General features: G+C 35.8%; 1 protein-coding gene across 1 annotated transcript in view; it reads right to left on the bottom strand.

The window, feature by feature from the left end:
* Nucleotides 1-25,654, bottom strand: part of LOC144253098 (roundabout homolog 1-like) — a 161,364-nt gene that overhangs the window by 2,284 nt on the left and 133,426 nt on the right. The window contains 3 exon segments of the mRNA XM_077795008.1: nt 4,904-5,212; nt 14,506-14,658; nt 17,594-18,000. Of these exon segments, the coding sequence (XP_077651134.1) occupies nt 4,904-5,212; nt 14,506-14,658; nt 17,594-18,000 (869 nt within the window).

The raw sequence follows: 25,654 nt of genomic DNA, 5'->3' as shown, positions 1-25,654 counted from the left end.
CTACCCTCTGAGCATGAAAGACATCAAAACCAATCTCTTCTACATGCTTCCCCCCACCCTGAAATGCTTCCTCTGCCATCCACATTGTCTGAAGAAACCCCACTTCTTCTGACATGCCCACTGGTACTCTTCCTAGAGGAAGGGTCAGGTTAGAAGACTTGCCGCTCACTCACAGCACCACTTCTAAATGATCACTCCTCCAATCTCGCACAAAATAACGTTGTCCTCCTCCAAGTCTGAGCCATCTATCATTCTACTTCATCCGCAGATGGGACTCATGGGGGTGTCCCAGACCATAAGGATGAACTCTCAGGCAACTTCTCTTCGGAGACTTGGTCACCTGAGGCCTTAGCCCTCTGTCCCTGTTTCAGAAACCTTTTTCTTTCTATTGATTCCAGTTTTACCTGATATATCTGTACCTATAATACATTAAAAATATTTTCTGCTAAAACTTTGCTTTACCCTCTTTTCTGTAGGAATCAATACCTTCTTTCTTCACTGCTCAGCTGAGCTTCTTGAAAAGCAATTTTGACTCAGTATTGGTAGTTAGAACTCCCAATCACTCCGTCTCCCCTGAAATCTATTCATGCCCACATTACTACTGTAAAACTCAAAAAAAATGGATAATGCTAACCAAGTTTCATTCCTTAATCTCTGGACTTCTCATTGCCCTTATCATTTAAATGTTTCTATTCTCTTAGTTCCAGTACTCCTTCCTTCCTGACCAATTTTCCGGAGAATGCTTTTGATTTTAAGAAGTGCCTCTTGCATGCCAGCACCCTATAGTTCTCTTCTGTCAGCCCAGTGCCTCTTATTCAGATAGTATGCTATCTCTCCCATTCATCCTGGGTGATTACTGTCACTCTTATAGATTGAACCTTTTCCAGAATATAATTGCCATGAGGACAGGTGTTTTTGTCAGCTTCACATATTGATATATTCCCCATTTGACATATAATAGGTCATTAATAAGTAGTTTCAAATGCATGAATGAGTGAGCACCTTTAACTGCTATTTTCATCATTAGGTAACATTCATTTATATTTTTGACTCCCAAATTATGTCCGAATCTTTGGGCCCCACAGCCAGCCTAACTGAACACCTCCTCAGATTCAGCATACAGACAATGATCTCATCCTGCCCATCTCCCTGAGATTTCATCCCCCTTTCTATTCTCTAGTACAACTACTGGTATCACTAATCACTAGGATATTCAAGGTAGAAAATTTGTATTGCCTGAGATTCTTTCAAAAACCTTCCTGTATGTCTTAAATGTACTTCCTCCATATATTTAAACATACAACAAGTAAGGATGATTTTGACTCTAAGAGTTTCTTGAATTTTCCTAATAACTCATCAATTCTCCGATATCCTGGTTTAAATTCTCTGTATCTCTTGTGTGGGAATTGTACACATCTTCTAACACATCTCTGCCTCTACAGCTGTTACCATATCAACCAGCTTCTCTCAACATCCTTCCTCTTTCTATGATCTATGGGCGCCTATGATTTAAGCCTTCTTCACCTCAAGAGCTTCATCTTTGCACTTTTATTGATTGAATTTCCTACAATCTCCCCAATGGACCATATAGCTTTAAACGCTGACTTTTCCACGTGAACAATCCACTTTCCTTGCCTGGCTAAATCCCACCCATGCTCAAACACTCAGTTTACATGTCAGTTGAATAGTTCTTTACTAACCTTCCATCTCCCACAACAGTGAGTTAATTGTCCCTGTTTCAGACTTTCAAGTAGCATAATACCATGAAAAGTATACTGAATATAAAATAAAAATATTCATTTGACTGAGACTTTAGGGCTGCCTAGAGGCTCAATGGTCAGCAATGATGGCCCTAGGGAGGCTGCAGAAATTTAAAAATTAAATAAAAATATCCGTGAATTTATAGATTATCTGTCTCTCTCTTTCTGACTTCAGTTCCTTAGGGTCAAGGTTCATGCTTACACAAATCTCAGGACTTAGTACAATAATTAATAGCATAGTGGGCATTTGATAGATGCAGAAATAAATTGAACTCACAGAGGTAAATGCCAGCAAAAAGATCAGATGTTCAAGTCTCAAAAACCACTCTTCTTAATTAAAAAGTACCATACATTACACATGTAAATCAGCATGCCTCTTTCATTATAAATAATGTAAGTTGAATTATGAAGGTGAAAATTACAGCAAGCATAGAAATGATAATCTAATGACACATACAGAGGGCCATGGTTCAAAAAAAAATCTGAAAAGCAGTATACTCAATACTTTTCATGAAACAGAAAGAATTTCTTGTTTCAAGATTAATGGTTCCAGAGCTGGGGTTATGGCTCATCGGTAGAAGGCTCTCCTAACACTTGTGAGGTGCTGGGTTTGATCCTCAGCACCACATAAAAATAAATCAATAAAATAAAGGTATTGTGTCCAACTACAACTAAAAATATACATATATATCTTAAAAAAAAAGGTTAATGGTTCCAGTCTTAGTTCACTCATTAAATTTCTGAAGATCAATGTTTAAATTTTCTTTCTTTGTCCCAATTTTGTGACACCAAGATCCTTACCAGGCTTGTAAAGTTTCCTCCTGAGGAATCCCACCTACTTTGGAGAGAAAGATTGCTCTGAGCAGGAAATCGGTCTACACTTTCTGGCAAGATATAAAATTCATAACTTACATCGTGACTTTTTATTGATGAATCAGTACTTGGAACACTGTCACCATGAGCCAAAAGCTCAGGTCCAGATCCACTCCAACTTAATTGATTTAAAAATAAGCAAGCACATTACTGAAATTTTGGGTTGTGGTGACGTCTCCAGGGGTTTGTGGTCCCAGAGTGGAGGTGACTGAAGAGCAAAACAGAACTCTCTACCTCACTGCTGAGTGCACACCTGCAGTAGGAGTCCAGGCTTCAGTCCCTGAAAAAAGCCAAACTGCCCTCCATGTTGAAGGGAAGTTCATGACTGCCCAGATGCCCACAGTGGACAGAGCAACAGACGGATGTCAGAGCTTACCACGACATAATCTCCATAGGGAAGTACCCTCAGCTTTCCTGTCTACTACCCTCTCTCTTTCCTGACTCCTCCTTCAAGCGAATTTTGTTCTTGAATCTCTTCCTCTTAAATGGTTTCTTCTCCTTATTTATAAAGTACATGTTCAAATCCCTCATCCTCAAAGATTTCCACCAATTTGACTTTCCTGCCAACCCTACTGCAGCCCTTCCTTCTCTTCAACTCAATTTTCTGGAAAGAGGTTTTGCTCAACACCTCCCTTTCCAAATTTCCATTCACTTTTCAATCCTCTGAATTCTGGCTCCTATTTTGCATACTGCGCTGAAGAGTTTTGTTTGTTTTAATACTACTAGTACTCATGGGTGATGTATTAAAAAATCCTTTCCTCCTCCATTATTTCCAGTTTATTTTTTTGGGGGGATGGGCAATGCTGAAGGTCAACTCAAAGCCGCTCATATGTGTTAGCAAGCTCTCTACCCCTGAGCCACACCCCAACATTAGCACACTATGTTCACAACCCTGGATAATTTTGATTATTATCTGTAGACAGGACAATCTCAGTTTCCTTTACAGAGCATGGATTCTCTGCCTACTTTCTAATTATAATCTTCTGTGGTTGGCGGTGACACTTTGGGACATCTCACTAGAAACTATTGTACTTGTCTCTTCCTATTACCACATTCACCAATCTCCTCTAAGTAGATTAAAAACAAAGTTAACAGAATGCTACAAATTAGTCTTGAGGTTTTTTCTCCCTGAGAACTGATGGCTAACCATTTACCAGCATATCACTGCTGATATTTAGCTTTTGTAAATCACAATTATCACCTCTGGGTCCTTGGTTCCAAAATCTACTCTACCCACAACCTTCCTCCTGATCTTTAAAAACAATCTTCTACATTCTTATTGATTTTCTTTATATCTATGCTCTTGTCAGCATCTTCATTTAAGACTAAATTTATTTTCCCCATGAAAATTATTATTTTTTTCTTTTTTCTATATTGGTTTATATAATTGTGCTCAATTATATTACAACTCAGACAGGGCCACCTAATCAACATTTGGATAATTGTCTTTAACTGGATTACTTCAATTTACATTCTGACATCTGATGAGTCATCAAGTCCTATTGGGCCCATCTCTGAAATGCAGATGTAGGCTGTTCTCTCCTTTTCATTCAATCCATTTTAATTCAGTGCTTTCACATTTTATGCCTGGATGATCACTGCACTATTCCACCTGGTTCCAGTCTCTTTCTGTGCCATACAGCCCAGGCAGTTATTTTGCTAAAGTCAAATCTGATTGCTATTTCTCACTCAGAATTCTTTATTGGCTCACTATATCCTATAACATAAATCCCAAACTCTTTTGAAGAGTACCTCTGGCCTTTCCAATCTAATTACCTTTTCTATTTTTACCATTTTTTCCATTTATCCCCTGGCCTTAAGCATCCTATTCTTCAACCAAACTGGAAACCACTGTTCATCAAACATTCATTTTCACAATTTCATGTTTTTGTTTGGCCTACATTCTCTATCTGATATCTTGTTTCACCTGTGGAACCTGTTGAAATTATTCTTTAGCTTTAGATTTCATGGAGGAAAATAATTTCCACCTTGAATTAGGATGCTGACAAGAACACAGATATGAAGAAAATCAATAAGAATGTAGACGATTGGTTTTAAAGATCAGGAGAAAAGTTGTGGGTGGAGTGAATTTCAGAACCAAGGACACAGAGGTGATAACTGTGTGATTTACAAAAGCCAGGGTACATGCCTGGCTCCATGATAAGGAGCGAACTTCTTGATCTTACCTCTCTTCATATAGCCCTAGGTAGCCTGTGTGCCTTGCACTGTGTTTTCTCATCTGTGTTTTCTATGCATAAGTAAATAAGTACCTTGGATGAGATGAGTCTTTGCTGGTGGAAGGTCTCGCTTTGCTGCCTTGTTTCCTCGTCCTTTCCCATCATTTTGCTGTTCCTGTGCTTCTCTGGGATCACCCGGGTTTGTTCGCAGGTCAGCAACCTGCCTTCCGTCCAATACTTCTCTCCCCTTGTAACTGCCTCCTTTTCGATCTGACGATCTGTCTGTTCTGGTTTCAGCAGAAGGGAGTTTTGGCACCATTACAGGTCGTACCTCCAGCTGTGCCTTGGATTGGACAGTAGGTGATTTTATAGCAGGTGGTGGCACTGGGGGAGGTGGAAGATATAAAAAGAAATATTTAAAATATTTTAAGAAGTTTGCCACTTAGAAAATAATCAAATATTACTGGAGTCACATTCAACCATGAAATATTGTATCTTAAAGGAACCAGATGAAGACAGCCAATGGATAAGACAACTGCCAAATTCAATGTTCTCTCATTGTCTAGCAAGGGACTACTGAATGACAGGGTGGGGACGTAGAGATTATCTTCTGGGACAGACAGTACTGAGCACAGGTACTGTAATTTCTCCTACTCCATTTAGGGCAAGACTTCCTAATTGATTTCAGCATAATATTGTTGAACCCAGATACAAGTGCTCTTACACCCTCAGATAACCACACCAGATTGAGTGAACATGGCACTTCAGTTGAGACTTACTGGCCATTGTCCAATCCAGCCTAAATCCCTTCTTGTTTTGTAGACAAGAAAGCTCCAGATAGTCTTAAAGCTAATTCCAATCTCAAAAGCAGGATACAACAGAATCAGGACTAATGTCTTTGTATTCTAAATTTCTGGTTTAATGTTCTTTATGCTTCTTCATTTAATCACATTTATAATCTCACATCCATTGATGGACTCTCTCCCTTCTGTATAGATCTGCGAGTTTTAAGCCACATAATTACTAATATAAATACAGATTGATTACTTCATACATATATGTTGTATATATGTATACTCATAGCTATATTTAAATAATATAAATAATAAACTAATTTAATTTCTTACATTGTAGACATATACAAGAATGAAAGCATAACATTTGATAACTAGAAAATATTTGTTTTATTTAAACAGTATACACTCTTTTATTTATTTTTTATTTTTTGGCACTGGGGATTGAACTCAGGGGCACTAAACCACTGAGCCACAACCCCAGCCCTATTTTATGTTTTATTTAGAGACAGGGTCTCACTGAGTTGATTAGCACCTTGCTTTTGCTGAGGTTGGCTTTGAATTCGTGATCCTCCTGCCTCAGCCTCCTGAGACACTGAGATTATGGGCATGTGCCACCATGACCGGCCAGTACACCCTTTAAAAATGAATCATAAACATTCCAGGGAGGAAAGGTAGATATGTCTTAATAATATTTGATAAATTAGTAGAAGATTATGAACAGGTTTTTACAGGTTAGATTGTTTGAGCTATGGTATGAAGGATGGATTAAAATTTTAAAAGTTTCACTTTGGGAGGCCATAATGTTATTACGATTGCTCATATAATGACAGAAAATGGAACAATGTTGGTGGTTGTTCAAAGGAAGAGTATCTTGAGACACTGAGGAAGGAAAAGCAATATCACCTAATGATCAATGGAATATAGCTTGGAGGGGGTGGTGAAGGGAATGTAAGATGACTTTTAGGACTTTAGCCATAGATGGCTAAGTTGATGAGAAAAACATCACCGAAAGTATGGAATGTAGGAATAGGAAGAGATGTTTATGAAGAAAGAGTGTGAGCTCAGTTTTAGAAAAGTGAATGGGAGGAGCTTTAGAGATAGCCAGATAGAGATGTAGGATAGGTAAATCCATATAAAATCTGAATTTCAAGAGTGTCAAAACCAGAGAAACAGAGATTTGGGAATTAACAACATAATTATGTTTTCAGTCATGTCATTAGAGATGTCTATAATAAACAGCCTAAAAAGTATTCATAAAACATTTATTAAATATTTAGTACTTTAAGATTTTAAACAAAAAATACATTTACATAGTAAAAAATTTTAAACATTTTTAAGGATTTAAATTTAAAATTACAACATTTAGTAGCTCCCATCTGCATTTCAAATCTTCAATGTTGATTTTACAGAGTAATCAATCTGAACTATTTTCTATAGACCATTCCCCAAAATATAGCACTTTTACATGTTCAAAACACTAGAAAAACTAGGGATAACAGGAACATATCTCAACATTGTAAAGGCTATCTATGCTAAGCCTCAGTCTAGCATCATTCTAAATGGAGAAAAATTAAAGGCATTCTCTCTAAAAACTGGAACAAGACAGGGATGCCCTCTTTCACCACTTCTATTTAACATAGTTCTTGAAACACTGGCAATTAGACAGACAAAAGAAATTAAAGGGATATCTATAGGAAAAGAAGAATTTAAATTAGCACTATTTGCTGATGATATGATTCTATACCTGGAAGGCCAAAAAAGCTCCACCAGAAAACTTCTAGATCTAGTAAATAAATTCAGCAAAGTAGCAGGATATAAAATCAAGTCCCATAAATCAAAGGCATTTCTGTATATCAGTGACAAATCCTCTGAGAAGGAAATGAGGAAAACTACCCCATTTAAAATAACCTCAAATAAAAATAAGATACTGGGGAGACAACTTAATGAAAGAGGTGAAAGATCTATACAATGAAAACCACAGAACCCTAAAGAAAGAAATAAAAGAAGACCTTAGAAGATGGAAAGATCTACCTTACTCTTGGATAGGCAGAATTAGTATTATCAAAATGACCATACTACCAAAAGCACTATACAGATTTGATGCAATTTTGATCAAAATCCCAATGGCATTCCTCATAGAAATAGAAAAAACAATCACAAAATTCATCTGAAAAAATAAGAGACCCACCAGAATAGCTAAAGCATCCTTAGCAGGAAGAGTGAAGCAGGTGGCATGACTATACCAGACCTTAAACTATACTATAGAGCAATAGTAACAAAAGCAGCATGGTACTGGCACCAAAACAGACTGGTAGACCAGTGGTACAGAATAGAGGACACAGAGACTAACCCACAAAATTACAATTATATTAGACAAAGGTGCCAAGAACATACATTGGAGAAAAGATATCATCTTCAACAAATGGTGCTGGGAAAACTGGAAATCCATATGCAACAAAATGAAATTAAACCCCTATCTCTCACCTTGCACAAAACTCAACTCAAAGTGGATCAAGGATCTAGGAATTAAACCAGAGACTCTGCATCTAATAGAAGAAAAAGTAGGCCCTAATCTTCATCATGTGGGATTAGGCCCCAACTTCCTTAATAAGACTCCTATAGCACAAGAATTAAAACCAATAATCAATAAATAGGATGGAATCAAACTAAAAAGTTTCATCTCAGTAAAATAAACAATCTGTGAGGTGAACAGAGAACCTACATCTTGGGAGCAAATTTTTACCCCTCACACATCAGATAGAGCACTAATCTCTAGGGTATATAAAGAACTCAAAAAGGTAAGCACCGAAAAACAAATAACCCAATCAAGAAATGGGCCAAGGACCTGAACAGACACTTCTAAGAAGAGGATACATAATCAGTCAACAAATATATGGAAAAATGTTCATCATATCTAGCAATTAAAGAAATGTAAATCAAAACTACTCTAAGATATCATCTTACTCCTGTCAGAATGGCAGCTATTATGAATACAAACAATAATAAGTGTTGGTGAGGATGTGGGGAAAAAGGTACACTCATACATTGCTGGTGGGACTGCATATTGGTGCAGCCAATATGCAAAGCAGGATGGAAATTCTTTAGAAAACTTAGAATGGATCCACCATTTGACCCAGCTATCCCTCTCCTCAATCTATACACAAAAGACTTAAAAACATCATACCACAGGGATACAGCCACATCGATGTTTCTAGCAGCACAGTTCACAATAGCTAAACTGTGGAATCAACATAGATGTCCTTCAGTAAATGAATGGATAAAATATGTGGCATATATACACAATGAAATATTACTCAGCAATAAAAGAGAATAAAATCATGGTATTTGCAGGTAAATAGATGGCATTGGAGAAGATAATGCTAAGTGAAGTTAGCCAATCCCAAAAAACAAATGTCAAATGTTTTCTCTGATATGAGGAGGCTGACTCATAGTGGGGTAGGGAGAGGGAGCATGGGAGGAATAGAGGAACTCTAGATAGGGCAGAGGGGTGGGAGGGAAAGGGAGGCGGCAGGGGATTAGCAAGGATGGTGGAATGTGATGGACATAATTATCCAAAGTACATGTATGAAGACAGGAATTGGTGTGAATATACTTTGTATACAACCAGATATATGAAAAATTGTGCTGTATATGTATAATAAGAATTGTAATGCATTCCACTGTGATTTATTTAAACAAACAACAACAAAAACAGGGTGGCCAAGTCATAAACTCAAAGAAGCAGCATTCATAGTCAAGGACCACCAAAAATGGTCACGCTTGGGATTAAATATAGTGCTTACCTGATAATCCACAGATGGCAAGCCTGAGAGATTGTGCCAGACACAAGTATATAGCCTTCTGTGTTTAATACATGAATTGGATTGTACTTTTTTTTCTTTTTACCATGTAATCATATATTTTTTATAAATACATACTTTTTTGAGAAGTTTTCATAACAATTTGTTCTATTAATATATAATTAATTTAGCCAATGTCTTCAGAGGAATATGTAGGCTATTTCCAATTATTTTATTATTACTAACAATGGTCTACCAACTATCATTTACATGTACCAATATGAGAAACTTAAACGTTAAAATTGTGACTTGAAGATTTTTACAATAGTATATTGAAGGACCTAGAAAGCATCAGCTTTAATCTAGGAGTCTATTCTTATATTTAAAAGATAATAAATGAACCCTTTATTTTTTCCTAAAAAAATTGTAAGATTTTCTTAACTAATTTTCTCTTGACATTATAGGCTAAAGCTTAAGGCATTAGGATTCATGGCATTGGTCTTTGAAAGAAGCAGCTTGAACTCACATTTTTTTTTTAGTACCAGCTGCTGTACTTGAGAACCCATTATAAAAAGTGATCAAAGTTTTAATTTCAATTTCTTGTTGTTGGCTTTCAGGGACTTAACATGTTCAAGTGTCATATCAATAGCCTCAACATAGTAGTTAATATGGTGGCCAAAGTAGAGCCAACAGTACTAATTTCTCTCTGATGTTAAAATTCTAAGTATTCTGTCTTGCAACATGGATTGCAACTGTTACTAGTACATGAATTACTTCCTTTGTCCATTATTTCAGTGGATTTTTCAAAAATATTACTTAAAAATAAGTACAAGATGTGTCTAGATAAGTCCTCCCTCTGCTACTTGTTGATCAAGTTAACAGAAAGAGTTAAAAACCAGACCATAATGAAGGGCCTAAAGGCAGGAAACCCAAGGCAGAGTGCTTTAAATTCAGATTGAACCTGGGACTAAAAACAAGAGGAAGGGAAAAATCCTCATTCAGAGCATACTCTGGCTGTAGATGCATTTCCCTACTCTCTATTTACTGTAAACATAAACCAGATTGTGAACTCAGGTTATCAGGAAACAGATGAGTAAAAGCCACTACCATCAAATCACAAATTATCTGTGTTTATCAACTATCAAATCTAACAATTACCACTAACACAAGATCATACAAAGTCTTGGGAACATATAACTCTTAAGACAAAACCTATTACCACATGTTCCATTAGGTGCTGTCTGTAACACAGGTCAAAAGTAGAACTCAGTGATGATTTAAAGATTCCAACTTCCTGTATATAATCTTCACTGTGTTTAATTGACAATTATAGAGGAATGCTAGCAGGTTTAATTTCTCATATAAACATGTTTGCCCAAGAAATTATTTAGGATTATAAAATGATTATGAACTCAAACCAGGCATAATCACGTGTAAACAATACACCTATGTGAAGTAGTTTTTTCACGTAATTCATGTCATAAAGTACTTCAAATTGGGTTTAAGAACTGGGATTATGGACCTGATTTACGTGTGTGTGTGTGTGTGTGTGTGTGTGTGTGTGTGTATTCTTTCTTTATATAAGAATACTAACTCACTTCTTACACAAGACTCTAAATAACAAATTATATAGCATGTACAGAAATATGTAAGAACATGTGTATGCAGACAATTCTGCCAGCACAGCATTAACTCACTATAGAGATTCTGCAGCCTATTTACTTAACTGCTTAAAGTCCCAAGACCTTGTAATTAATGATAAATCAAATCAAAATAACATCATTCCAAAGAGTGTGGCAAATTTATAATTTATGAAAAGTACAGCTAGAGAAATAACGTAGATTTGGTTTTTAAATCAAGTATGTAAATATATTGGAAAGGTTGAAAAGAGGGGGTGGGAAGAATCTATTAGAAGGTCCTAGAAATGCACTTGTGCTTGGCTATAACTCCATAAGATTTCAGCTGATAAATATTCATATATTTTAATCCTATCCTCCATCTGGGTTAAACTTGAACGTGGCAAATATGAAATAAATAAATAATCAGATGCTGCCTGTCAGTCTGATTGTGGTGTGAAGCACGATGCCTAGCATTCAGCAGTCCCACAATGCAAGCATTCTGGAGGGGCTGGTAGAATCTTAGGGACCAGAATATGTCCCCCTAAAATTCATATCAAAAAGTCCTAACTCCCCATACCTCAGAATGTGACTGTATTTGGAGTCTCTAGAGAAGTTATTAAGATGAATTCTCTGGTGTGAGTTTTCATCTAACCAAAGACATTCTAAGAAGTGGAGATAAGGACACAGATACAGGCAGTTGGAAGATTATGTAAGACACAGGGACAATACCATCATCTTGAAGCCAGAGAGGCTTCCCAAGACACCAACCCTGCTGTCACCTTCTTAGTGATCTTCTAACCTCTAGAGCTCAGGAAAGAAACCTCTGTTGTTTAAGTCACCCAATCTTTGGTAGATTATTTTGGCAGCCTTAGCAACTACTATGGGGACTGAGAAGACTCATTCCAGATCGCTCTCTCAGTTCAAAGTTACTCTTTATTCTTCTTCATGGAGTTTACAAAAATTCTACCAAGGGAATACAGAATTTGAACTAAATTTACAAAGTAAAAGAGCTACAAATGCAAAACTGATACATCATGTTCTAGACAGTGGACATAAATCTATAAACTATAATCAAGCTCATCCATCAGTCTATGCATTACATTCAGAAAAAAAGAAAAGCCAACAAACCTTCCATATCTTACTGATATGTGGAATTCACATTCTAACAATTGTAAGCTTTTAAAATTCTATCTCCTTCCCACTTCTCCTTTTAAATTATTATACAAATTTTGTCTGCTTTGAGCTTCATTGTAGAATGGTTTGTGAGTATATGTTTAAAAAATATAATGTAGTAAGTTGATAAAAGAGTTTGTGAGAAAATGACTTTTCTTCCTGTCATACCCATAGCCATTAAGACTATGTACATTTCAGAGGGGGTAGGTAGCTCAGTGGTAGACTCTTGCCCCACCTATCTGAGGCCCTGGGTTCAATCTCTAGCGCTATGGAGTATGGGGATACATGAATTTCTTTTATTTGAGGCATTAAGAAATATCTGCATTTTTGTGGTTTTAATTAATTGATGTGCATGCTGGGATATGTATAAAATATAGCTTTATTACTTTTTCTCCTACCCACCAGTAAACACACTGAATTAAATTCAAGAAATATTAGTATAATAAGCATAACTTAGCAAAATGTTGAAGGGAAGTTAAATATATAATTTAAAAACAGTTTTAGTTATTTCTCCATTTGATCTAATTTTGTTACCTAAAGAAAATAATTATTAGCTTCTATATTAAAGTATGTACTATGATAATTTTGCATAATCACTTTTGTGAAATAAGCAATTAGAAATCCAAATAATGTTTCAGATTAACTTTTTGGCTTTACACATGTTTCAATATAGTTCTTTGGTATTCCTGAAATTAAATTAAAAAAAAAAAAAACTTGTGTGCTTCATCATTCAATTTAAGTTATTATTCAGGGATTAGTTAGAATTTACATTTAATTATTAAACACACTGAAATAAGTACTGTGGAATGAGGACAATAAATACAGATAACAATTTTCCAGCACAGTGTAATTCAGAACTACAATGCTGTATTTTTCAACTTTGCATTACTTAAAACATTTTCAGGGGGCATTATTCAATGCCATGTTTCCCAAAGAAACACACATAAAGAAGAAGTGGAAAGATCTGCTTTAGGCAGATTTTCCCTTATGCATTCAATTTAGATGTGTTTACATCCAGACTCCATGTTGGCCAGTTTTCCAGTTAGGAGCACGCTCTTCTAGATAATAAAAATTGATAAAACAGCCATAAAACTTGTAAAATGGCATTACAGGGATCCCATAAACACGCACAAAGCCACTGTAATAACCCTTCAAAATCAGATAATATTCTGACAGCTCAGTTTCACTGACAAAAGAGTCCTGGGCAGAAGCCAGGAGGCCCAGGTGCGCTGTGTCACACCAGTATTTAATGTAGTCTAATATCAGATAGATTCTAGTGAGAGAAAGTACTCAGAATAAAGTACAGATAATAGCCCGGACAGCCACTCATTGCAAAATTACTTGTGCTCATCGTGCTGTGAGCTTTGTATTAAATTTTTCTGTCAAGTGGCAGGAATCACAGGGAGAAGTACCTCAGAAAACCCTCCTCGTAACCTTGGATAAGGATCTATAATATTAGGCTTTCATATGATAATGGCAAATGATGCCCTCTTTGAAAAATTGCTGACTTGTAATGAAAGTCCTAATCAGATTGTGGTTGCAGAGGACCAGGAGGTGGAGGAACTGTGCCTGTGACACCCTTCGTCCCCCACCCCTTTAGCAAATTTAGAAAACTTGACAAGGTGGGTGAGTCGGAGAGAATTTATCTTACATGCATTTCCGACGAAGCCCGTGGCGTTGTGTTATAAAATGAGAAGGTGGCGGTTTAATAAATGCTGGGCCACCTGAGGCACTTTCATTAAAGTCTTTCTCTAGACAACATCACAGTGGTTTGCATTCTCCTCCCATGCTTCCTTGAGAATACAAGCAGCCCCTCTTCAGTGAGAGTCAATATCATATGTGAAGGCACGAAGAAGATGATTTGATTTGCCTTTTGGTGCACAAAATAACTGGGTGGTGATACCACTGTGGGTAGAATTAATATTCACACAAATGTATTGTCTTCTGTTTGAATGTTATGTTGTAAAAAAAGCAAAATGAAAAAAAAAATTAGAGATACTTTGGAGGAATCTGACAAAAGTCAATCCTCTGCCATTATTTCAAATATAGTCACATCCAATTGTTTGAAAAATGAAAACTTCAAAATATTAAACGTGTACACTTGTTCTTAAATAATCAACTTATTAGAAAACAATAAGGGCTAGAGGTGCTTGACAAGCTATGGAAGTAGATCACTCCTGTACATAATGTGACAATTACTATCAATGAATTTTTAATGTAATTTCTAATGTTAGTGAACCCATTCACTGATCCCAGAGAGGCAGGGTAAACAGGCGGGATTCATAGGTGCTTTTCAGTGGACTTACCATCTCTGTAGGCTTCTCTGCGCAGATGTCCTGGCTGGTGTTTTTGTTTCTTGGCTGGTCTGGCTTTCTGCATGACCGCAGCACTCATGTTGCTGTCTGTAGACACAGGACTTGTGGGCCTCGGGCACTGAGATGCATGAAAATGTCGGCGACCTGGGAAAGAAGCAACAGAGCCAGACACATCAGTGAATATTAATTATCAACAGGAACAACAACAGCAAAACACTGAAGCTAGGAATCTAATTTTAAAAATCACTTGAATAAAATCTAAAAAATAGTAGGCTGTTTACCACTCTGTGCTAGTCACTAGAGAAAAAAGCCTAAAAGAATTTCCAGTCTTTATTTTTCTTTTATTATTTTAATCACTTCTTATATTCTGTAAGAGTTCATGATACTTATTTGGTAAAGAAAAACATTCTTTTTTTTTTTAATTTGTGGTGCTGGGTATTGAACCCAGGGCCTTGTGTATGTGAAGCAAGTACTCTACCAACTAAGCTATATCCCTAGCTCCACATTCCCATATTTTTGCAACTAGTATTAGTAAATGTTCTTGGACAAAAATGTTAATTAAAAATTTTCATAATATATTCAATGTTTGTTGTTTTCTCCAAAGAGTCAGAGTCCATAAAAAATTCATGTTCTAAGAATGAACTGTTCTAATCACATCCTTATTTTAGCTAAATATATATTTTTGACATTCTATGATGGCAGAATCCAATGTATTTCTTTTGAGGTGATCTAAAATTATCTATCTCACATATTTAGATGAACCAAAAATGACTTACATCCCTTTTCTGTCTCAAGATATTTGCTGATTCTAGATAATGTGACTCTTCTAAACACTGTGTTTTGATGGAGGTAGAGGTAGTTTTTGGTTATTTATTTTTGGAGAAACAATACTCCAGATACCAATGGGAACTGAATTTACCAATCAGACATGGTGCATTTCAGTGCTATCAAACTCTCTGGCTCTCCCACGTAGATGATCTATTACAACAGGTACAACATACTTAACCCAGAAGGGCAATGAAGAGCCATTGGCCTTCTGGTGACCTTCCCTATTTTGGTTTCTACAAAATCCAGTCACAAACCCAGAACTCCTTAGTACCATAAGAAATTTCAAACAGACCTGACAACATATATTTTGACTATAAACAGAAGAAGCCACATACAGAGAAATGAACACATTTAAAAATGCTAACCCAAGCATATTAAATAATAGACATTAATGCAGCCAAGTGAGAAGCAAGGTGATTGGATTATTCATTCATATTAACTTCAAGTCACATGGTGAGCACCACCATTTCCTGAAAAGAACACTGCAATAGGCAGACATGTATTTAGTTCATTATAATCATGAGCCAAGAGAAAACCAGAAATGCTACTCAATTACAATATAATAAAATATTAAACCAAAACCTCTCCTTAGCTGTGATAGAGACTATTACAATTAAAGTTACATATCCATGAAAACAGAGAATTAGGGCTGAGAGGAAGCCCATTACTCATTCTATTGTGTAAGGCCATCCACTGCTCATAGACCCTGAGGCATAAGGTCCTTTACAGATTAATTTTCAACATCATTTCTATGTTTTCCTGATTTAATGAACTGAAAAACACCCTTAATGCAATCTAAAAGTAGTGGTCTGAGATGCTTAATTTCCTGTATTTTTTTTTTTAGCAGAGAATTAAAAAGGAAAGGGAAACAAAAGCTATATATAAGGTTATTTATTCATTAAGAAACAGAATTAGGTTTGCATATTTTACTGAATTCAGCAGCTACTGGAAGAAAAGATATTTGTCTAAATTTCATAAAATATAGACCTGACTAAAATACATACATATATATTCCATAATAATAAGATGAAGAAAATTAGAAATCTTTTTTTCTGCAACATATTCAGGATAAAAAAAATTATAGAGATGACTTAACGATGCAAGTTAAATTTTCTCTGAAAATATTCTATACTGATAAAAAATAATGACCAATGAAGTATCTAGAAAACACAGAAAATTACCAATGTGGTAGTTGTTAGTAAAACAACTAAGTAACAAGTATCAATTGTTGTGATAGTCTTTTCTTTTTCCTAAATATTATCTCTTTTTTTGATGACCACATTCTTTTATTCTACTACTTGCATTTTTAGACTCCAGAAATACACATGCATGCGTGTGCACACACACACACAGACGCAAATGCACCACACAATAATATGAATATATGTATTAATATAAACATATATTCATCCTACACAAATTAAATCATATAAAAATCTATTTTATATTCAAATTATTTTCTTTATCATACTTGGGAGGAGAAGGCAATAAGCAAAAATGGGTTAAAACATAATAAGAGATACATTCTCATTAAAAATAGGTTACTGGCAATGAGAAAGGGAAACAGAAAATTTATTATGTGCATCTGGATTAACCTGCTCTCTCAATTATTAGATCAAAGAGGGAAAATATTTATGCTTGCAAATGTGTGTGTGTTATCCAAATCTTTAATTTTTCCCAATTAAATTAATATTCTAGTTTGAAAAGCCACAAGGAAATGAGTTTCAAAAAGAAATAGCCTATTTTCCAATGGCTGACTGTCCCACCTGGATATGTAAATATTTTTTTGACAGAACATCTGATTAAATGAAATAAAAGAATTATCACAATAAATTTTATCTGGTTTACTTTATACATACTATGCATTGAGCAACACAAAGCTCATTTAACTGAGTAAATACATACCTTAAAGAAACTAGACCAATCAGTGTGAAACAGACACAAAGATATACAGTCATATATATTTATACAATTACACTTAAAATGAGGACATTTGAATTAGCTTCTTTTTACTCTCATTATATAGCATTTATTCAATAAATGCAGAGTTTAAAAGTCTGATGAAAAAAAAGGAAGGAAAGAAAGAAAATAATACAAATAAATTATATTCTTGGACTTTGGTTTCCTTACTCAATTAAAAAAAAGAAAAGAAAAAGTAGTTATAAATTAGACACCAGACCATAGGTGCTAACCAGCACTAATGCATACACATTGAGCTTTCTTTGTGGCTTGGGGAAAGTGCCCGACTTACCACCAGCATCCTGCATCTGCCTTCGCGCCACTTTCAGACCAGCATACTCTGCGGCTGCTGCCACTGCCTGGGCAAAATCAGCATCAGTGAAAAAGTAGCCATCGGAAGAACTAACACTGGAACGCCCACTGGAGATGTTGTCCTCCTCTGAGGCTGAACCCCAGCCGTTGATCATGGACCCAGTGACAGAGCTCTCCAGGTCCCCAACGCTTGAGGCAGGGGTCTGTTCAAGCCCACGCAATAAAAGCCTTCTAGTTTGCATTTTGGCAACTTCCATGTAGGCTTCATCTTCTTCCTCTTCTGGCGCATCCGTATCCATATCTGAGACCAGGGGTCCTGAAATGTAGCCATAGGTGTGCGGGGGAGAAATCGGCCGCTGAGGCGGAGGAGGACTCGCTGGCTGCCTTCTGCATGGAGAGAAATCAAGAGCAAGAGCTCAGCTCATTATCTAAGTCAGGACCCAATGAAGCAACCAGAAATTCACAAGGAAACTGATTTGATCTTTGCTTCTGTTGAGCTGATTTGCTCAGAGGGAGAAAAAAAAAGGCTATAAATCTTTTATATCAGAGTTTGATTTTACTTTGGTTTGTATCTCACTTAGGGGCTTCCCTGCAGTACATTTTATTCAAGTTTTATAGAAATATACTCAGCTAAGTCTCATGTTTATCGGTTGAATTGAAAAGTTTTTAAAAGTTAAAATAGGAAGTGATACATATTTTAATGTTTTTATTAGTGCATTATAATTATACACAATAGTGTGGTTCATTGTGAAATATTCATGTATGCACCTATAACATAGTTTGTTCCACTTCATTGATTAATACTCTTTTGGGGAGCATCCAACTATATATTTGTCCTAAAAACTTTCCAAATTATCGATAGCTTATTATTGCCAAAGACAACATTCATTCATCCCCAATTAACTCCAAAAACATTCATTTCTTTCCCTTTTCTTTATTGCCACTCTACAATTCCAAGTGAAGGAAGTCAATTCAACTAGACTATAAATAGTAAAATTTCATAGAATTAACAAAAACATATTCAGCACATAACACAATTCCTTTCCTATTTTAATATGTATGTAACATATATGTATTAAATAATACTATACATTCATTTTAAAAGCTATGGGACCCAAGAGCAATTTTTCTCTAATTTACTCATTTATGAGTTTAAATGAAGGTATTTGGATGTTTTAAACTTCCTTGGTTTTCTGTTATTCTATCTATCTCTTTAATAATATGCTTAAAGATATTTTTTTCTAATGACCTGAAATTAGTTAAGGATCAAAAAGGAGGGTAAAATTAAGTAGTATCCCACAGTCTTAGTTCACAGAGTAACTGATGTTTCAGCCACCTCTCCACAGGCTTGAAGAACATCAGTTAAAAGCAGTCTTTCTACTAACGCTACCCAATATACTCCAGTGAATATAAGATGTCTGAGAAGATAGAGAGCATTTGGACTTAAGTGAAAGAAAAGTCATGAAAAGGTGTTATTCTCAAGGTAGAAGAATAACAAGAGAACAGCACCTAATTAAGAGCATGCCTGCAAAAAAGGGAAACGGACACACAGTGATGCTCAGAAGATGCAAGGTCAAAGATGGGACACAATGGGGGACTACCAAGCAGAAGGTTCATGACAGCACCTCATCAAATCCTGCACTCCTGATTTCATAGAATTAAAAAACACAGATTCAGCACATGACAGTTAAAATAAATGATAATTATTTTAAACACAACAACTAACTCACTGAGCACATATTTTGTATCTAAGCATATTTTACAATGTTATCTCAATTCTCAGAGCAATTTTCTGAGTTACTTTTTAAATTATCATTTTATATCTGAGGATATTGAAATTCAGAGGAATTAAGGATTTTGTCAAAGTTCTTAAAGGTAGGGTATCTAAAATTCAGAATTTAAACTCAAATTTTGCTTCCAAGATCATGACCTTCCTTCCTTCTAGGAATGGTATTAACACACACACACACACAAAAAAAAAAAAAAACGTATGCCAAGAGAGGTGTGTGTGTGTGAGTGTGTGTGCATGCACGCGCATGCCAGGAGAGGTATGTTTCAGTTATAGTTGAATTAAAAACACAAGAAACAAAAATAACATGTTTTAGTAAAGGAGTATGTGTATATAAGTATACATTATTACACATTTTTTATATGTTCACACATGCAGGGTTCTTTAATATAATTCATCATTTTTCATTTCTGGGTGGTTTGTAATGTGTCTGTGTGTGGCACTAGAATAAATATGAAAAATGTGCCAAAGCTGGAGTTATTTAAGAGATTAAAATGGATAATTGTTTCAATGTGGATTCTGTCATACACATAGGAGGAAAACCTTTGTTTAATTTGGAATGCAATAAAATAGCATACTTAAAAGTTAATTTGCAGCCTTTGTAAGCATGCACATCCAAAATACCACAAGAAACTTCTTTTTTTTTTTTTTACAGTCATGTAAGAGTTTTTAGTACAAAGGGTACTGTTTTGACCATCAATAAAGGGGTGTAGAATGGCCAGCTTCCCTGTGAAAGGATGCCAGCATTGCTGTTTGGATAATTCACATTCTGTAGAGCAAAAATGTTAAACAAGGGCTGTCTTTTAACTACTACCAACACGTGCAAATTCTGAAGAAAGACAGGAAAAAAAATGTATTCAAACCATCTGTAAATAAGGCCATCCCGGGGAATGTGTGATAAACACGTACAGTTTGAAATATGTAATATATTCTACTTGAAAACAAAAAGCTATTTCGAGATGCTGCATTCAAGTGGGGCTTGTTGCAAACGAACCTCAACCTTTTAGATTCCTCCCCCTGAGGGGTTTCAGCATCTTCTGAAATAATGTACAAGTATATGACTGTGACTCACAACACTCTAGGCTCCTACAAAAATGATGCCTTCATAAATATGTTCAAGAAAAAAAGGGGTGATTCCATTAATTTATGAAAGCAGGTGTCTCTAGAGTTCACCATATAGCATGTACCAGGAAAAAGACAAAAGGGGAAAAAAAATCCATACCTTTCAAATCCTTTTTTCTAACACTAGTGTAGTTTCAATTTTTTTGTATAATCAACTATTACCTAGTTTGTAAAAAGACAAGATATTTAATTTTCCTTTACCTTATTTCTTTCTTTTCCTTCTAACAATATCATATTCAACTTCTCTGTATGAAAAGACATTCGACAATTTTTTACTTCATACATGAAAACTATTTTTGCTGTTCAAGGTATTTTTATTATTAACTGCAGTGAATGCAATAGTGTCATTTTTTGAAACAATATGTATCAGTTTAATTATATTATTTTCATTGTTCTTATATGAGAAAAAGAGAAGGGTTGCTACTATGTTAGTCACTTCGTTTATCTAATTTTAGACAATATGGAATATCCTAGAAGCTCATAAGAACGAAAAATCGCAATATTAATAATAGTTCAAGCCTTTAAGGCTTATAAAATTAATATTGTGGTATTATAATACTTTTTTCATTAACTTTTTGTTACATATATTGTAATATTTACATACGCCCCTAATCAACAAGCATAAAATAATGTATTTATTCTTTTTTTAAAAAGTTTTTTAGTTACACATGGACACAATTTCTTTGTTTACTTTTATGTGGTACTGAGGATCAAACCCACTGCTGTACATGTGCGAGGCAAGCGCTCTGCCACTGAGCCACAACCCCAGCCCCAGTGTATTTATTCTTTAAACATCTATTGTGCATCTATTATTGTGTGGTCCCTACTAGATTTTGAGACTAAGGATTATAAGGATTCAGTTTTAAGGCATACATACTGAATACAAACTAACTATACATATCTGGGCCAGAGAGATCTCATTTTTCAAAATACCCATAATAATATCTCTAAATTCAAATTATCTTCTGAAACAAGAGAGGGAATTTGGTTCTACATTGTTAAATCAGAATGAGCTTTGTGACTGCTTTGACCAATAGGCTATAGAAGGAGTAAGATTATGCCCCTAATCGGAATATAGTACTAAACTGATTTGAAAACTTTCTCTTTCTGCCTTCTTTGAAACCAGCTGACATGTTAAAAGTGTCTCTATCCTGAAACCTTATATTATGAGAAGCCCAGGCTTATGTGATGAAACTTTGGAGATGGAGGCTGAGGAATATTGGGACATCAGATATGAGGGATAAAACTAACTTGGCAGGAGATCTTACCCCCCAAACCAGGCGAAAGTCAAGTAGATTAGAGATGAATTGTCCAACTGAATTTTTTTTCAGAATCCCAAATTCATGGGATTGTGAATAAAATAAAATGGTTGTTATAGGCCACCAAGTTTTAGAGTAGTTTGTTAGACAGCAATAGAGACAGGAATTCAGACACTATGTTAGAAATTCAGCTGAATAAAACATACTTCTTATTTGAACTTGTAGTCCAGTGGAAGAGATCAACAATTCATTATGTGTGCAATCATAATACATTAAGTCAGCACCCTAATGGGGCTATATACGGTGTTGTGGGAATACATATAACAGGCTCCCATCCCTTCATTGTGGTATTAGGGAAGGAGGATCTGCCACTTAATTTTGAGTTTAAAGAATACATAGGTGTTAGCTCTGAAAAAGGAGCAGATAATAGTGTTCCAGGAAGTTGGGCAGAATGTGCAGAGACCTTGAAGTGAACAAGAACTGTTCTTCTTCCAGGAACTGGAAGAAACTTAAGAGTAAAACAATACAGACATTGATGGGGGTGTGGCAGTGGGCAAGGATGAAGTCACAGAGGGGTCAGATCACAAAGGGTCTTGATTGCTACATTAAGGAATCTTGTCTTTATTTTAAGGGGAATGGGAAACCATTGTGAGATTTCAAGCATTGATGAAACTTGATCAGCATTGCATTTTAGGAAAATGTCTCTGTACAGCCTTCAGCAGGGGCACAGTTTGAAGAAGGGGCAGGGTCAAAGGCACTGAGACCACTTAGCAGAACATTACTGTAATGCAGGCATGAGAAAATGGCTGCTGGAACAAGAAAAGTGCATTTATGTCTGAATATATGTGCTTCTCTCAGAGTGATATTTAGGCAGTAAAAATCTGCAGGAATAAGTACTGGGATATATGGGTCTGAAGCTCTAGAATGAGACCTGTAGAGAAATAGCTATCTATCTCTAATGATTGCATCATTAGGGAAGTGGCAGGATGATAAGAAACAGAAGTCATTGACTGATGGGACTGATGTTTGAATAGGTAAAAGGATTGAGAAGAGGCTTCACTCAAGGACTTAACTACAGATGAGAGTCCAACACTCTATCTAGTCTCAACAGGGTAGGCACAATTTAAATGCCAACATTAGGGAATGAGCTACATAAATTACAGTATCTATTTAACCCAAGTGTCTACACTAAAAGTTACCAACAGAGAAAAATACACTGTTCAGCTAAAAGAGTAACTTGCAAAATAATATTGGCAAGCTACCAATTCAACACAATGTGAAAACAGGTAGAGATGAAAGTTTGAAAGGATTTTTACTGAGCTCTGAACAGTGACTGCTTCTGACTATACAGATCATTGGTACTTTATATTTTCATTTTGCTTATCTGTATTTTTAAAATGTCATACAGAGTCTATAGTCACCATTTCAAAAGCATTAACAGGATTTTCTTTTTTTTTAATGGGCTCACACCACCTTTTTATTAGTGTCCAGAATTATTTCCAGCAATGATCCTGGAAATAAAATTCATAATTTCTTTATAGACTGAAAATAAAAAAAAAAAAACTTAAAAGCTAAAACTAGTTAAATTCACTATAAGTGCTGCAGGTATGGTGTTTTTCTCAATCACATCTGTATACTTCAAGATCATACATGTATTTGTCACCCTAAAACAGGAGAAAGTAGGTCATTTTCAGTATCAGATTCCAGCCATCATATACTGGGTCGGGGGGGTGGGGGAAATTCTGTGAAGGCAAAGACGTGAGAAAGACATGAATTCTGACATCAGAGAGCTTTTAATTTAAATAGAGCATCAGATAAACAAATAGGAAATACTAAAGCAACAAGAAAACTGATTAACTGAGATGGGAACAGAGCCTGATGAAGATGAAAAAGAAGACTGGTGGATTTTTGCCAGTCAATCAGAGGAAAGCTCCATGGAGTATTTCTGAGCAGGACTTGGAAAGATGAACAATGCTTGCCAAGCAATCAAAAAAACAGCACGTCCTAGACCAGGATGTTGGGTGAGTTTAAGATAAACTCAGAGAATTTCAAACAGACTAATTAGAAATGTTGTGGGAAGGGAAAGAGAGGACAGTCAGGGGCTTTGAGTGCGGGGCTCCAGAGGAGGACTGGAAATGGGGGAAACAGATCCAGACTTCCATGCAATGAATGAACATTGGAAGGTAAAGAGAGAAAGGAAAGAAAAATGGATATCATTTCAAGAGTATTTGAAAATTCCAAGGGACAGGGATCGGGCCCCTGGTCCAGTAGCAAGAGAAATGGAAACAAAGGAACAAAATCGTAGGCTATTTTGGAATTAGCATTAAAGGGAAAAGGTAAATATTTTAATTCATAGACGGTTTGAAAACCACAGATGAGGCAGAAGGATAATTAAGCTCATCTCCAAATGGCAAAAGTATTTTTTATGCTTTTGCCTATCCCTTTGGTATATAAATAAGTAGTCATTAAAGTAGGACAAGGAGCAAGTGTTCACTGCAAAGATGATCAATTTGGGTTAAGACATGTGGAGATGTCCAAGTGAAAATATCATTGTGACACACAGGGAAAAGGTCTGGGCTGGCTAAATAAATTTGACAGCCATCAGAATATAATTGTCAAATCAAGTGATGGGGTGATACACAAGGAGGAGGACAAAAGGGAACTAGTATTTGCTGAAAACTTACCCCTCTGCAGGTACTTAACATACATTATCTCATTCAATTCTCCAAACAATTTATAAAACTGCCATCATTGCAGAGAGCTCAAGAAAAATAAGGGCAAAGAAGTCTTCAGATTTTAGCATTAGGAAGTTACTTTCAGCAGACAGATGGAAGCAAAAAGTGTAGAAGCTAGGACACAATGGGCAGAGTTGTAGCCAGGAACTGGGAAGGTGGAGGTGGCTGAACCACAGTCAGCAGTAGGAGAGTCTGTACCCTGTAACCGGGAGAGAAGGCTACGGAAAGTTTAAAAGCCACATAGTTAATAGGGAAAGAAGGGAGGATTGAAGGGAGAGCCTATGGCTGTAATGTCCACGCAGATGACAGGAAACTCATGTTTGTTTTTTGTTTACAAGGAAGGTAAAAGGATTACAGAAGGAATAATTAAACAAACAAACAAAAGGCTATTTAGGAGGAAGATCTGGGGTCCCAGTGGCCACACAGAGGAGAGTGGAAGGAAATAGGTTACTATTGAGAGAAGGAAAGAAGCTTAATGGTCTCTGTCCGTCTCTCATTTGCTTCTAATAAAAGTAACTGAGATGGCTTGTGATGCTAATAGGAAAAAAAGACAATTTATTTGCTCTCAATCTTCATGAAGTTCAAAGGTTAATACTATTTAAATATATGGCAATCTAAGTTTCCCCTTGTCACACAGGGAAAGGTTTAACTACTTCTTTCTGTTTAAGAAGTATAGGATTTGAATTTGGTAATAACTTCTTAATGACAGAATTGTTAGCAAACACTGCAACAAACAACTTCTGTCTTAATCTGCAGAATAAAATTCAAACAGCACAAACCAGGATTTGTTATTCATTCAAGAATATTGAGGAAAAATCTTCTGAGGCAAATGATATACCCGATTTCAAATGATATTAGGAATATGGAAAGCAATAGACACATATTATAATGTGTCAAGGGCAATAAAATAGTACAAACAATATCATCAACAATGAGAGAAGAGCTAACATGATACAGTAATAGCTTTTATGTGGTAGAAATGACAACTGAAGTCCCAGATAACAAAAATATGTATTGGATGATGATGTTCACTAGGGTAAAAAGTCTAAACACACACACTCACACCCACACCCACTCACACATTTTGTGTAGTAACCTGGATAAAATAATCCCAACCTATATCAAAGTAAAGGTAT

Source organism: Urocitellus parryii, unplaced genomic scaffold, assembly GCF_045843805.1.
Source record: "Urocitellus parryii isolate mUroPar1 unplaced genomic scaffold, mUroPar1.hap1 Scaffold_92, whole genome shotgun sequence".
Taxonomy (NCBI): domain Eukaryota; kingdom Metazoa; phylum Chordata; class Mammalia; order Rodentia; family Sciuridae; genus Urocitellus; species Urocitellus parryii.
This window is presented reverse-complemented; position numbering and strand designations above follow the sequence as displayed.